The sequence below is a fragment of the Triturus cristatus genome, chromosome 4_1, assembly GCF_964204655.1.
Source record: "Triturus cristatus chromosome 4_1, aTriCri1.1, whole genome shotgun sequence".
Lineage (NCBI taxonomy): Eukaryota > Metazoa > Chordata > Amphibia > Caudata > Salamandridae > Triturus > Triturus cristatus.
This window is the reverse complement of record NC_140585.1, coordinates 924,203,333-924,219,711: the sequence shown is the minus strand read 5'-3', so window position 1 is coordinate 924,219,711 and position 16,379 is coordinate 924,203,333. Positions and strand designations below refer to the sequence as shown.

Below are 16,379 nucleotides of genomic sequence, written 5' to 3'. Positions count from 1 at the left end.
TTTTTGCCTCCTTTAGGAACTTTTGTGTAGCTTCTCAATGCCAAGGTGCCTCTGTCTTGCTCTTGGATCCTGGAGCTTGGGCTGTGGACGCTCTTTCCTGCCAGTGGCAACAGGGGGAGGTTGGGAGCATCGGTCATTCTTGTTGCCCCAGTTTGGCCCCAGGTCTCTTGGTTTCCTCTTCTTGGAGATGAGGAGGGAGGTGGAGTGGTTGTTGCCCCTGACTCCCTCTCCCTTGGTGTTCCCTGTCTTACAGCACGATGTTCTGTCCAGGATGTGCTTGGTGTCTTGGAGGTTGAACGGCTAAGTCTATTGCATAAGGGGGTTCCGGCTACTTTGGCCTCGACTCTGCAGGCTGCTAGGTGCTCCTCTACCAATAAGTCTCACTTTCGTCTCTGGAGTTCTTTCAGTAGATGGCATTGGGGTAAGGGTTTGGGCCCTGCTTCTTTTACCTTGCAGGATGTGATGCTGTTTCTGCAAGAGGGTTTTTTTTTGGGTTGAAGGTTGGCTCTCTTAAACTCCAGTGTGCTGCAATTAAGGCTTTTCAGAGTTCTTGGAAAAATCTGTCTGATCCCGTTAGTTTGGTGGGGATTCTTTTCAAGGGGTTGAATAATGTTCTTCCTTCTTCTCTGAAGCACTTCCCTTGGTGGGATCTTTCTTTGCTTTTGGGACATTGATGGCTCCTCTGTTTGAACCCCTGGACTCTGTGGATTTGTGTTTGTTGTCCCTTAAGTCTTTCTTTTTATTCGGTATTTCCTCCACTCAGCATTTGTGTGAACTGTGCGCTTTGTCTTTTAAGCATCCTTTTTGTAGGGGTAGAATCATTTTGAGGCCTGTCCTTTACTTTCGTCCTAAGGTTGATTCCCAGTCCCATCGGGATCAGGAGTTGATTTTGCTCTCCTTTTTCGAGTCTCCTTCTTCTGAGGAGGCAATAAGGCTGCATTGTTTGGATGGGAGGACGGCTCTCCTGATTAATTTGGATAGGGTGGCATTCCTTGAGTCGGTCAGTTCAGACTCTAATTTCTCTGGCCTACAAGGGTCGGTCCACAAGGTCTATGGCTAACTCTTGTGCTGATGTCCATGTTTCTGAGATCTGCTGGGCGGTCACCTGGGCTTCCCCTTTGACTTCCGTCTCTCATTACCAGATTGTGCAGAAGGTGGACCGGTCTGAGGTGTTGGAGTATAAAGTATTATCCGCTAGGGGGGCGGAATAGTGGTGCTTTACTTTCTGTCTGTATTATTTAATAAACATGTTTTTGTGCATTACCAATTTGGTGGTCCAGTTTGTCTTTGTACATCTCATGAATGTAATGAAGGGAAGCACGGGAGGGAGGATGAGGTAATGCTTCAATTACTTACCAGTAATTGCATTTCTCTGAGTCCTCTTCCCTCACTTCTGTTCATTACATCCCTCCCTCACTGGTAGTCCAGGACAACCATTAATTGGTGTGGTGTCCAGTTATGTGGTATTACAGAAGGATGGAGGGAGAGGGGGATTTTTATTCAGCGATAGAGAATCACCTGGTATGGGTGTCTGGTGAGGCAGGAATGCCTCATGTATGTAATGAATAGAAGCGAGGGAAGAGGACTCAGAGTAATGCAATTACCGGTAAGCAATTGAAGCATTATCTGGTACCTGTTAACAGGTTGACTCGTTTCTTATCTATTGTCTATTTTAAAATGTTTTTTGCTGATAGTCTGACTTGCTTTTTATATATTCTGTATTACGAGTCTTGTTTTTGTTTTTGTATTGGTTTTTACTATGTTTTTAGCATGTTTTATATTTTTATAGTGATTTATTTAACGGAATAAAGAAAAGAAAAAAAATCTATTATTATCCATAGTTTGACATGAAACCAATTATTTTGGAGGTATCAATTTACTATATTTATTGAGCTGATTCAAGTGAGCAGCTGCGCACAAATACAATATAAAAAAAAAGAAAAATAAGAATTATTGTGCTCAGATTTTTTTTTTCCGGGAACCTTCACATCAATATTTACCTTGAATAAACTGGATGAATGCAACATTTCAATCTCTGACTAGATCTCCTTCAATAAGGGAGAAAACACATTAAAATAAGCATCACCGGCAAGCAAGGCATGCAAGCAAAAAATACCCCTGTGAGCCAAGCCGAAATTCCATTACTCTCCTATATACCCTCTGATGTCAGCGGTCCTCGCTTTATTCAACGGCTGACTATGCTCATTCCCGTAGAGCTCACATGGACACCCGCTTCATTTTAACAAAGGACCCCGAAGTTTTAAAATAATGAATTAATCAGATTACTGAAGACACCTTACTTGGCAGATAGGAATGTGACCCTTTTCATTGCCAGCGCACAGCTGATGAGTCATGAGGACGCCATTGTACCAGGTGGTACTGTTGCAGGTTTCACGAGGGATGAGGTCTACGAGCGCTTCCTCCAATGCGTCAGGTTTATTGTGCTCTGAAATAAGGATCAACATAGAAGAAAGATTAGCGTCCAAAAATGTCAGTCACGCAAACTGAAAATCATTGCGTCAGCTTTATTGTGCACTGAAATAAGGATCTACATAGACGAAAGATTAAAGTCCAAAAATGTCAGGAACCCAAACTGGAAATCACCTGCTAAGTAGGATGGGCTGTAAACTACTTGTGACCATGCAAGGTAGCTAATTTGTATTGCAAGTAACCATGTCCCGCTGGGGCTTACCCTGGGCAGGGTGCCATCAGATCATATTGGAAGGGATTCTATCCGTTTGATTGATCTGGGCAAAGGGTGATCCAATCCATACTTATGTAGCAATTACAATTTGTGCTGCATCCAAGTCTTTATCACTGTATAATCGGCATCCTCGTTTAATCATGCTATGAATAAAAGTGTTAATTATGTGCAAAGCTGATTTCGTGAAGTGAAGGGGTGCATGTAGCACCTACATTCGTGGCGCTGGGGTATGGGGTGAAGCAAGATCCAATACGAACCTGGGAGTACCGAGTTGGCGTGTAACAAAAGTAAGGTCCAGGGTGAAAATGTGTGGAAAATAGAGATTCTCCAAGCTTAGTGTAATGAGAATCAAGATTTAATTACAAGACAGGAGGCTACCATTATGCATGACATCTTTTATTGCCACTCCTGTAGCACCTTTAAAGACTTCACAATACACCAATACACTAGAACTGGAACACAGAAGTCCATAAATATTCCTTCCACCAAACATTCTTCCTCTTTTAATGCAGTGAACTGGATCTTCTTTCGAATACTCTTCTTCTTCGAAACAACCTCAAAACAAAACGCCGCCCTTCATTCTGCATAAAAACAAAACCAATAAACATCAATCTGATCCTTTATGCCCATCAAAACTTCTTTTTTTATATATTTAAGTAACAACCATCATTAAAACAAATATCATATGTAACTAAACCACAACCAAATTGGGCTGTGGAGGGTGGGATAATGTTAGCCTCCGTGTCTTTAATGAAATCTTGATTCTCATTACGCCAAGCTTGGAGAATTGTCATTTCATTACAAGACCTGTGCCTACCATTATGCATGTTCAAAGCCTCTTAACACATCATTTGAAACATGTCTAATGGGTCAAAAATAATGTTTCGCAAAAGACCCTGCATTCCCCCAGTCTGCTGCTTTTAATATTTCTTCTAAGCGACCACCTGATAAATACATCTTACTCGCCATTGCACCACGCAGAGAATGAGACTTGAACCTTTCCACATCAACCCCCACACTCTCTCATCACATTCTTGAACCATCTAGAAATTGTAGCAGTGCTTACAGCATGAAGGGTTTTACATATGAAATCAGAAACTGACTATCTCCATCCCTCTTATTCTCCAATACCCTGTTCTCATACTCCTGTATACAATTCACTACACATAACTTCTTCTCCTCAGCAAAGATAGGATAAAACCAGATGTGGACATTGGCTTCGTCCTTTTACAAATCTAAAAAAAATACTCCATTTGGCCCCACTATTTTCTTGCTTACCTCCAACGCCCTTACATCCAATACCCTTTTACATGACACTAGACATAGCAAACACGCTAATTTCTCAGATATTCTTTTTAAGTCCCAGTATCTATTTGTTGGCCATTGTAAAAACGAGGATAGCATAGAATATACATCCCATAACACACTATAACGAGCCTTAGGGGATCTCTTTCTTATCCTCATACTCGTTATAACCCTACACAACATCACATGACTTCCTACGGACCTGCCATCTACCTGTGAATGCCCTGTTGATACTGCAGATCCACTACAGGAGCCTCCATGGCATCCAGACTCCGTGCCATGCACCAACAAGACCATATTCTCCAAAGACCTTTGTATTTATTCCTGGTTCCAGGAGCCTATGACTTCTCCAGTAATTCTGCAGCCCTTTCTGAAAGTCCCTTCACTTCGAAAGATCTCCTGACACTCTCCAAGCAAGAAGGTTCAAAACCCCGCTTGAAACCAAAGGATGCTTTTCCTCCTATACATTTCTGAGGAAACCCATTCTGGCAGGCATCAACAAGGGCTCTGCACACACTAGTTTCATTACCGAAGGAAACCAAACCTGAGACACCCAAAATGGTGTCACCAGAACTATCTGACTCCTCTCTTGTCTCAATTTCAACATTCCCTCTGAATCATTGCGAAAGGAGGAAAGGCATATCCTTCCTCCCTTTCCACACCTGTTGGAAAGCATCCACTGCCATTGCCATGGGGTACCCTCTCCATCTGAAGTATTCTTCCAATTGAAACGTAAGCTAACGTGCAAAGAGATCCACCTCACTGTTTATCTTGCCAAAACATTTCCTGTCCAACTTCCAGTCGCTGAAGTCCTACAAATTCCTTGAACTCCAATCTGCAGTCACATTCAATTCTCCTGGTAAATATTCCGCTTTCACCACTACCTTGTGCTCTAGGCAAAAATTCCAAAAGTACTTCGCTAGTTCTGCTAAATTCTGGGACTTTGTCCCCCCCCCAACTTATTTATATATGTCACTGCAGACACATTGTCCAAACTTATCAAAACTGTATGTCCCTTTATTATCTCCTTGAAACTTTGCAAAGCATATAAACCTGGTATCAATTCCAGGCAATTTATATGATCTAACTTCTCTTGTCCATACGCCCCCTGTTTCCAAACATCCCAAACGTGCTCCCCAGCCAGCCAAACGTGCATCTGACTCCATCACGATATCTGGTGTTGCACCAAATATAACTCGGCCATTCCATGCCTCCATACTGTCTAACCACCAACAAAGTTCATTCCTTGCCTCTGTATCCCAAGCTACTCTGTCTCCATACCATAAGCCCCTTCTTTGTGCTTCTCCTTTCAATCTCTGTAATGTACGATAATGAAGCGGTCCTGGAAAAATTGCGTGGACTGAAGATGACAAAAGACCTATAATCCTTGCCAACTCCTTTAATGTAACCAAGCCTTTTTACAAACTCTGCTGAATGTCCCTTTTTATCATCTTCATCTTCTTCCCTCTCAGACTTAACTGACAAACTATCTCTTCATTCTCCCTACTACCTGTAATCTCTAAATCAAAATTCAAATCTCTCTCCATCTCTCTTTTAACCACAAAAATACATTTATTCCTCCATTCTCACCAAATCTCTTCTAAAACTCTTCTCTTTTCTCCCCCAAAAGACTTACCTGCACTATTTAAATATCTCTTCTCCTTCCTCAAATAGCCTCCTCACATGCAAAATGATGGCCGAATACTAAGTGCCTAGAGAGGTTCGTTCAACCGCCTCTAGCGCTAGCTTATTCTCTTTTAAATCAATTAATTTCCGCTCAATCCAAAATGGCAGACTTGCTCTCGCGAGACTAAGCCACGTTAATACGTGCCCCGCGCGGCCACTCGGAGTGCGTGCAAGGGTGACAAGACGCTCTTGCTCTACGAACTTCTTCCTTAAACATCACACACATGAAATACGAGATGACATGGCATCCGCAACAAGACGCTCTCACTCTATGACATGATGCGTTTGAAAAAACGGCATCCGCAAGCACGGGCAGTGCTTGCGGTGATTAAACGCTACCACATTTTAAAAAAAAAATGCGGATGTTTACACGGTCATTTCCCAGTATAAGGATCAAATACAACAATAAATCTCTCTTCTTGCTTACTAAATTATAATTATAATTAAACTTCCTTTTTTATCTTACAGCTCAAATCTCCTAACAACAACACTCAAACTTGAGCATGCTTTCAAACATTAGAAGCCAGCTCCACACTACAACTCATCCAAATAAACTCTACACTCTTTTCAAAACACTCTCACATGAAATAAAAAATATATGACTTAATCTGAACAGGAGCAGCAATTAAAAGAGGAAGAATGTTTGGTGGAAGGACTATTTGTGGACTTGTGTGTTCCAGTTCTAGTGTATTGGCGTATTGTGAAGTCTTTAAAGGTGCTGCAGGAGTGGCAATAAAAGATGTCATGCATAATGGTAGCCTCCGGTCTTGTAATGAAATTAGCCACACTAAACAAAGCAGACTCATTAGACATTTCAATGAATGAATTAATAGTTATCACTGCAGTGAAGGAACTTAGGCAGATTTCAGGCTCACAAGTGAAGATGGGTGATTGAAAATAGAGAATCAAAATGAAAGTGTGTGAAACCATCAAATACAAACTGGGAAGATTTGAGTGAAAACCAGGAACCCAAAAAGGCACCAGAATACATTAGTAGCCATAGCAGGGCGTGACACTGATGATGTGCAGATAGGAATCATAAAACGCTTGCAGAAAGAGTTGTCAGAGAAAGTCGCTAACAGTGCTGAATTTGTGCCGGTTGTTGCCAATGCTTACAGTAGCGGCTCGCATAGGGCGTACTGTGGGGTGGGGCAGGGGCATGGTAGGGGGGGTAGTAAACGCAGACATACAACGGAACAGAGGAACGTAATAATTACTTTCCTCCGTTCCGTCGAATGTCCGGGTTTACTACCCCCCATCCTGCCGCTCCCCGCCCCGCAGCACGCCCAATGCGAGCCGCCACTGAATGCTTAGCACCAACACTTATGTATGAACACTGCACATATTGAAGAGATATTGGGGCTGTCCGTCTATCTGTCTGTCTGGTACAGTCAAAATTGTCACCTCTGTAGCAGTGTAATGGTCAGTAAGTAGCTTAATTCTGGAATTTGGCAGCGCTGGTTTTAGCGTGCTTAATTTTTTGGTTTCTTAAAGCTGGAAGGCAGAGCATATCATATAGATAGGGCAAGCTGCAGTATCCTCCCGAGAAATATCTTGGGTGCTGGCACTTGTGTTATACAAGTTAGGCATTGGTCTCTAAATAACATTTTGATGGTATTGATTGAAAGTGGACAAAATTATCTGATGTTACCGATGACCAAAAGCATAGACAGAAAATATTGATGAACATATGTGTGTTTAGATCGAGAGGGCCCTCCTACTAAATATCAAGCTCAAGAAAATCAACATAGAAAAACATCATGAACAGAATATCGAGGGGATAAAATATCGAAAGGTAAGTGCACACAGGAAAGTAAGGATTTACTATTCCTAACTCTGCATTGACATGCATCAAAAATATACATATCACTATGGTACATATATGTGGAGTTAGGCATATTACCTTTCAATATTTTAGATTCAATATTTTGTCCTCGATATTTGAATGCCTTGATATTCTGGATTGATATTCATGGTTCACACTGATAGAGGCAAACTTTAACTATGATATGGATATTAGCAATCTGCAGAAACAAGAAAACTATAACTACCAAAACGTAATGAACAATAAGTATTGGTAAAGCCAATAGGTCTCGCCTATGCAAGAGCTATTGGCTTTGGCAATGTGTTTTAGCCATGATGTACACCATTGTGGCTGCTGTTCTGCATGGCTAAAAGTTTATTAGAGTGAGCAGGGGTGGAGTGGAGTTGGATAGATTAGAGTGGAGTCGAAATTGGAGTGGCGTGAGAGATTGGGGTGGATTTGGGCAGATTTAAGTGAGGTACATTGGGGTGGGGTAGAGCAATGGAGTAGATACTGGTAGAGGGAATGGGGTAGATTTGACTGAAGTGGGGTGGGGTAGATTCGGACAGAGTAGACTGTGGTAGATAGGAGTAGAGAGGAGTTGGATAAATTACAGCGGAGTTTGGAGTGGGGTGGACTGGGGTAGAGTGGAACAGAGTGAGGTAGATTTGATTGGAGTAGGGTAGATTGGGGTGGGGTTGAGTGGGTAGATTGGGGTGGGATTGAGTGGGGTAGATTGGATAGTAGTGGATTGGACTGGGGTAGAGTGGGCTGGAGGGAGTGAATTAGAGCAGAGTGGGGTGGGGTAGATTGGGGTACACTGGAGTAGATTGGGATAAATTGGGGTGGGGTAAACTGTGTGGAAGGACATAATCTGGAGTGGCATGTCGTAGAGTGAGGGGCATGGAGTAGAGTGGTGTGTCGTAGAGTGGAGAGGCGGGACATGTTGCAGAGTGGAGAGTAAGGGCATAGAGTGGAGTATCCATGGTGTGGTAGTGCACTACCATTACAGTCAACACATTTTCAATTGAAATGACACTTACATTTGTTGTGTGGTGGCTGCCACCCATCTAGCGTCGTGGGGCGGGTGGGAGGACGGGGTGTTGGATATTAAAAAATAGTTCTTTAAAAGACTTACCTGCCCCTCTGCTACCAGCCTCCTCGTTGCTGTTCTCGTTCGGCCTGGATGAGGATGGGCGTCAAGACACAGGCTCCCCACTGAACCAGACGCTACTGTCAGTATGAGAGAAGCACCAGGATTGGCCTGAGCGGCCTTGTTTACCGCTCAGACAGTGACTTTGAGCGTGTGGTTTTTTTCCAACCAGGCTGTGTAACACAGCCGGTTGGAGAAACAAAAGTGCACATATGTGTTTGGCCGACGTAAGATGGCCGACCTAACAGACATACACACTTATAAGTGCACAATACTCCTCCTCCCTGCCTTGCCTGGCCCTGCCCTATACTTATTATGTGGCTCAGACAGCAATACATAAAATGATAATAACATTGTGTCATTATTATTTTATTTATCGTCTGCTGGCACTGGGCAGTGGGGGCGATGCTCCTCTGCCATTACGAAGGAGCCACCCCTGCATTTGCATCGAAATACAGTTTTAGTGCACACAAAGAACAATGTGTATGAATGTAATTTGCCAGTATCCAATATTTGTTTCCACCACACTTCAGAATTACAAAAGAAATGTGCTTCACTTGTACTAATCACGAAACATAAGCAGGGTTCTTTTTTTGTACAAGAAAGAAAGAAAGAAAGAAAGAAAAAAAAACATCATACTCCCTCTCCTCTTACATGGATACTCAGCACGATTGTCACATAAATTCTCTTTCTCTGAAGTCAAGGAAAGAAAAGTAAACATCAAGCTCCCTTAGAAGAGAGTTTTTTACATTTGATCGCCGTCTTTGAATGCACAGCATATGTGACAAAATAAGAATAAGATTTAAAGACCTTCTAACAGAAATCAAGTTTGTGGAAGAATACAGTAAACAAGATTTGGGCGACGCAGCCGATCCTACAAAGAGAAAAACCGACCCAGGGTGACTAATAGTGATGCATCTGCCTAGAAGCGTCACCTTGTAAATATAAAGCAAAGAAAGCACCGCCACTGCATCAAAACAAATGACGCAGCGGCAGCACAAGCTCCATGTAAATATGCCCCTGGATTTGAGTTAGGATTGGTGTCAATGTTGTTAATTATTTATCTTATTATGTTATTTGTTATAATGGCTTATTCATAATTAACAGTGTAATGTAAGAGGCATGAATTACCATAGCCATTGATTGACAATTTTTGTCTGACTAAGGAGGAACAATTTACTCCTCAGTGATTGTTTTTAGAATAAAAGGTCCATGATTAAAAATAATAATTATTAACATTACCTGATCAAGTTCTTGAGAGTTCATGAAGAAAGGCATGTTACATTAATGCATGGACTCCATTATGAATAAATGCTGATGATATACTGTACTGTATGGAAGGATGAAAGGGTATGAATGTCTGCATGATGGTAAAATTATTAAATGTTATCTGGACGATAATTTTTAGATCAAAAAGTTTTGTTATAGTATGCATGGAAACATATATAGGAATACATTGTGATAAATACATGTATGAAATCTGCATAATTCTGTTACTTTGGTCATTTCAATTGATGCCCTAAAACTATAAAGATGGCATCAACCATTGTTGAAAAGGAAAATGCTACTGATAAAAGTCCCAGAATATTTTTCTTAAAACTAGAGTGGGGGGAGGGGGAGTCGGTGGTACCGGAGCCAAAAAGATGTTTATTAAATATATGGGAACCCAATGACCTGAATCATCCAGCACAGGACTGGGCAACTTTGGGAGTGAGGGTCGTAAAGTGAAACACAGCTAGACTATGGGGTTCCAGATGCTCGCCGACACTGGCGGAATGGTGTATGGACATGGATGAGGCCATGGTCGCAGAAAAAGCTGCGTATGTAAATCGAGGCTGTCCCCAGAAATGGGGGAGAATATGGGGAGCCTGGAACAAGTATAGGGGCTTTATATGTGACCCACCTGAATTGCCAAATGAGGACGTTTCGGATTGAAGTGGGGAGGGAATGTAAAGAACTGTGTGGAATGATTAATGTGATCCATTATGTACTGTTTGTAACAAGGATATGCGTACTATCTAAGAGTACTGAGCCAGCCAAATGCAATAACTGTTTCATATATATGACTTTGCTATGCCCGAGCTTTAACAAAATAAAAATAAAAGAAAACTAGAGTGGGGAGTTCTAGTTGTGGTGACGGCAAAAGCCTGGAACTCTTTACCCCATCTTTTTTGTGCTTAACATAACCTGAACGTTTTCAGAACTTGTTGTTTACAAATTACATCTAGTACCGCGAGGAAGGTCAAGTCTCTTTCTGATACTAGTTAGCCTTCTTTAATCAGCACCAGGACACATCTTTTCCGAAGTGGCTGCTTGTTCTTCTTAAATCTGCCGATAAATTTGTCTCGCTGAGATAGAAAGAACATCTGCAGCCATAATGGACACCACAGCCACTGGATTGAGGCAGTTAGCTGGTGTAGCTGTGCTGCATAGGCAAGGATGGCTGAAGACCACCTCTTCAGTGGTCCTAAAGAAGTGGACCCTCTGGTCGAGGGGCCAGCCATTTCCTAGACATGCCTTATGATGGTGACTCTACTATTTGGGCGCCACATTGAGGCACCACCATATATTAAATCTGATACGGACAGAGCAGGATCTCTAGGAGTCTTAAGACCATGACTGCCCTAGCCCTATTGAGGAGTACTCCTGTATAGGTGGATTTCAGTCACAGAGATACCAGGCAAATATTTTGCTTCAACCATCCTACCGCCAACAGTATACCTCTCAATACAGACTCTGCCTACAGCAAAATTCTCCTCGACAAAGAGTCAACAGGCAATCTAAAGGCCAAGACTGAAGACTTCAGAGACTGCTTTCTGGTAATGGTCATAGATTCTCAAGACAGTCCTGTAGTGAGGAAGTTCTCTTATTTTAAACAGTGGAAAAGATAACATCAGACCACTGAGTTTGGATCTTATACAATTTGCATACCATAGAGTTCATCCAGAAACCTCCAACTCTCCCATCCTAAAAATCCTATCAGCATCTTCGTGTGTTATTAGGAGAGATCTCATCAACATTAAAGAAGGGGGATAAAACTGGTCTCCAGCTCCCAGCGAAATGTAGGTTTCTAGTCACACTTTTTTCTGATCAAAAAGAAATCAGTCAAATGGTGACCAATCTTAGATCTAAATCAATAAAAAAATTCTCAAGAAGCAAACATTTTGCATGGTTCCCTTACAAGAAGTTGTCGGGCTCCTTCAAAAAAAGGGTTACATGTCCACACTAGACCTTTAGGATGAATATTCCACATTCTCATTCACTCCAAGCATCAAAGACTTCTGCAATTTGATGTAACCAGTCTTTACTATTGATTCAAAGTCCTCCCATTTGGCCTCTGATCAGCCCCAATATTACTTACAAAGTTCATAGCCTCATTGTTGCATGTCTCTAAGCAAGGATTCCAATTCTTTTCTTATCTTGACGATTAGCTAGTCACAAGAAATTCATTCACAGCTACAGAAACCTCTACTAAAGCCTGACTGAGGTGAACAAAATACTTCTTCATGTGTGTTTGCTAGAGTTTCTGCTGCACTGGCATGATTATTGGAAAAGTTCATAACTGCTGGTTCATTTAGATGAAAGTCTAAAGGCACTTTGAGGATCAAATGAGGTGCACGTCATACCCTGGATGTGAGAAGATGTCTAAGTTTCCATCTAGACAGGACTTAGCACAGAAAGTCTAATCAGTTTCTTGTAGTGCTGGTTTCAGCACCATAGTGTACTCTCATAATTAAGCTGGCCTCCCTTTACAGTTCATGATATAAGAAGTGTGTCCACATCAACTGCCTTGTTCGCTTGAGTGTCTCTTAAGGAAATTTGTGGGGCTGTATATTGAAGTAAAAGGGACACGTTAAGTCAGTGCTTCTGCCTGGACCTCTCATTGTGAGAATGAAAGAGGTTTGCCTGGTATAAGATGTCCTCTATTTAAAGTGGGCACCTTGTACCAGTCCAAATGACCCTTATGATGTATGAGGTCAAAGATAACCTTTAGAAAGCTATCCTAAAGGTAGCTGTGGAGAGCAGCCTTTATGCTTAGTCTTGAAGGAATGTAATGCAGCTTGTTTTACCAGAATATCACCTCCTGAATTAATCGAATGAAAGGGGAACTACACAGTAGTTATATAAAAATATGTATTTATTAATATGACACCCTCTAGTATCCTCTACCCGAGGATAGAACACAAGGTACACAATACGAGATCAATAGAAAAGTTGTAAGTAGCACAATACACAGTGGGCTCCAGGGGGAGACCAAACCATATACTAAAATAGTGGTATAACAACCCTGACTCAGGTTAAGACAAGATCTGGAGCACGTAGAATCGTTGGGACCCCAAGGAACCACACAAGGTGAGTAGATGGACACCTCATGAGGGGTAGCAAGCACTATATAAATGCAACCCTTTTTCCCTCTTCTATCCCTCCGCTATCCTTCTCAATCCAAATAACTGACTAATATCCACTACTCAAATTACTTTCATATTTCACTATACTAATTCACCACTAATCCTTTATGGGTTCCGGAGTAGCGTGCTACTCACCGAAAAAGCGCTTCAACACCGCATCAGGGGTAACAAGCGCTGTATATATATGCAAAAATCTGTCCCTTTTCTATCCCTCTGCTACTCTTCTAAATCGAAATAACCGACTAACATATCATCCAGCACTCAAATTACTTTCATATTTCACTATACTAATTCACCACTAATCCTTTATGGGTTCTGGAGTAGTGTGCTACTCGCCAAAAAAAGTGCTTCAACACCCCATCAGGGGTAACAAGCGCTATATAAATGCAAACCTTTTTCCCTCTTCTATCCCTCCGCTATCCTTCTGAATCCAAATAACTAACTAACCTATCCACCACTCAAATTACTTTCATATGTCACTATACTAATTCAACACTGATCCTTCTTGGGTGCCATAGTAGCGTGCTACTTGCTGAAAAAGCGCTTCAACGCCTCGTCAGGGGTAATAAGCACTATATAAATGCAATTACAATACAATACAATACTTACCAGTATACATCTGTTCTTGGCATGTAGAGCTGTAGAGTTGTATACTTTAGCATAGATCGCCATCTGGTGTTGGGCTCGGATGTTTGCAGTTTGTTTTTGTGGAAGAAGTCTTTGTAGTCACGCGATAGGTGACTCCTCCTTATGATGATAGTGTGCATGGGCATCGACTCCATCTTCAGATTGTTTTTCGGCATAAAGGGTGATGATGGAGTTAGTAAGAGAGTAGAAAAAGATGTCCATGTGATGTATCTAAATAAGATAATACTGCAACAGATAGAGGCACCCGGGGAGGTGGGTGGTCGTAATACAACTGTACAGCTCTACATGCCAAGAACAGATGCATACTGGTAAGTAGAATTTTCCGTTCGAGGCATATGAGCTGTAGATTGTATACTTTAGCATAGACTATAAAGCAGTTTTTTCTCCCTACCGGTGGCAGCCTGTATCCGTTGCAGTAGTTCACAAAAGTGTTCTTAATACAGCCTGGCCCACAGTAGCTTGTTGCTTTGCTTGCACATCTACACAATAGTGTTTAGTGAAAGTATGCAGTGTAGACCAAGTTGCTGTTTTGCAGATGTCATCTAGGGGAATGTTCCCTAAGAATGCCATAGAATCCCCTAGTTTGCGTGTGGAATGAGCTCTAGGGGGAATAGTTAATGTGCGTTTAGCTTTGAGATAGCATATTTGGATGCATTTAACAATCCATCTTGCAATTCCTGTTTTTGAAATGCGATTTCCTTGGTGAGGTGGGGCGAAAGCTATAAAAAGTTGTTTTGTGTTTCTAAAACTTTTAGTTCTTTCAATGTAGTATAGTATCACTCTTTTAACGCCTAGCGTGTGGAGAGTGCATTCTGCCACTGAGTCTGGTTTAGGGAAAAATACTGGAAGTTCAACCGACTGATTAAGGTGAAATAGTACAAAAAAGAATGGCCCCAGTAGACACTATTAAACTACAAAGATGCTTGCACAATTATTCACAATTAACAGAAAGAAATACATATACTCAATTATCGAGAGATGTTGTTTAATCACACCCTCGTTTCAGCAAACGTATGTAAAACACTTCAGTATTATGTAAACATTGTGCCCGAAGAGGAAGGAGAGAATAGTGGGGGGAAGTACGTGATTGGGTGAGGGATAAAAATAGTGTGAATAGTTCAAAAGATTGGTGCAGTCACACAATTCATAGTCGACGTCCAAAATGCTTATTATTTAGCCTTATAGGATGTTAAACAATTGCTAGCCATGCCCATACAATGAAACACAGTATCAATAATCTGTTGTTTATGTGCTGGGATGGATAAGAATGTCGACGTTTCGACCCCTGTTCAGTGTAGGTTCATTTCCACCTTACTATGGGGTCTTCCTCAGGACTCAGACGTGGGAGGGGAGTGTGATGGGGCACCTAGGGTAAAGAAATCAAAGTAAATGGCGCGAAAATTCTAAAAGTTGGAACAAAGGTTATGAGCAAAAGCTCCAAATATTTACCAGGGAGGAAGCCCTGCACGGAGGGCTGTGACACAAGAAGGTCGGCACGTTGGCTCCGGGGGGAAGAGAGCGCGCTACCAGCACCTGTAACAATAAGGTGTAGTAAGAAAGACCCATACGTCCACAGAGTGACACATGGGTAGCCGGCCATCATCTAATGCCAGCAACCAGTAATGTCTGAACCGTTAATTAAGCACATTACTTACAGCATAGAGGAACGGGTTAAGCTCCCTCAAGGTCGGCCGCATTCTTTAAATGCCTGGCCAATAAATTAAAATCTGAAAAACGGAGATGTGAGTATATATTAAATAGAGCTGATAATACGACTAGTGCTACTACCGGAGAGTCATTTCCATCAACAAAATACCTGCTCTATTGCGAGCAGTCCTTAATCAACACGAGGGAATACAATCTGGGGAGAGACAAAGGAGGAAGCATCACTCTCCCATCCCAAACGCAAATAAGGTAAGGTACAAGCTCTACTACTAGGGTGCAAGAATCACTCACCGCTCCTCGGCGGTCCCGTTACGTTTGAATGGCAGCCCCGAGCCTGAATCTGTAAACATAACAAAGAAACCCAGGCGGGCGCATTAGATCCGAAGGATCATTGTCGCCGATGAGATAAAGAGAAAAACCTCCAAAGGAAGGTTCAGGCCTAGCACTAAAGGGCACTTACCGCGGCTTTAAAGCGCGAGCGTGTCCCGCGCACGTACTAGCAGACGCTAGATGCTGGTGACGGATGCTTTCACTATGGCCCGGTTTACAGCATAGACAGAGATGATAGACGTTGGTCCATGGTCTCTGCTCTGCTGAAATGATTGGCCCTTACGGGACCGGGGTGTCTAGTTACTTCAAAGATTAGTTTACAGTCTCTGATATAGCATGAAGAGTGCACATCATTCCTAGAAATGTAGCAAGACATAACCAATTATGCATGTTCTGCGAAGGACTAGTGGGCCTCGCCTATTCTTCTGATATTAGCAGTTGTACATAAGCATTGCAAGAAAACATTGTTTAACGTGCAGTGAAACACATGTCATATGTACATAGTATTAACTTGCGAAGTGCATTAGTGTATCAGAAAACACAAGTACGAATTACGTGTTAACAGGAACAGATCACAGGGGATATGCATACACATCATTCATGGTTGCGTCATGCTGTGTAAATAACCATTGATATAAACGTGTATATGAGCCACATAAAAGTCCATAATTTAAT

The 16,379-nt window shown here is 42.0% G+C and overlaps 1 protein-coding gene across 2 annotated transcripts in view; it reads right to left on the bottom strand.

Moving 5' to 3' along the window:
* The window catches only part of LOC146855829 (uncharacterized), a 209,013-nt gene that overhangs the window by 30,008 nt on the left and 162,626 nt on the right, over positions 1-16,379 (bottom strand). For both annotated transcript variants that reach the window (XM_085650667.1, XM_085650666.1), the window contains one exon: positions 2,301-2,446. In XM_085650667.1, the coding sequence (XP_085506793.1) occupies positions 2,301-2,446 (146 nt within the window). The remainder of the gene's footprint in view (positions 1-2,300; positions 2,447-16,379) is intronic.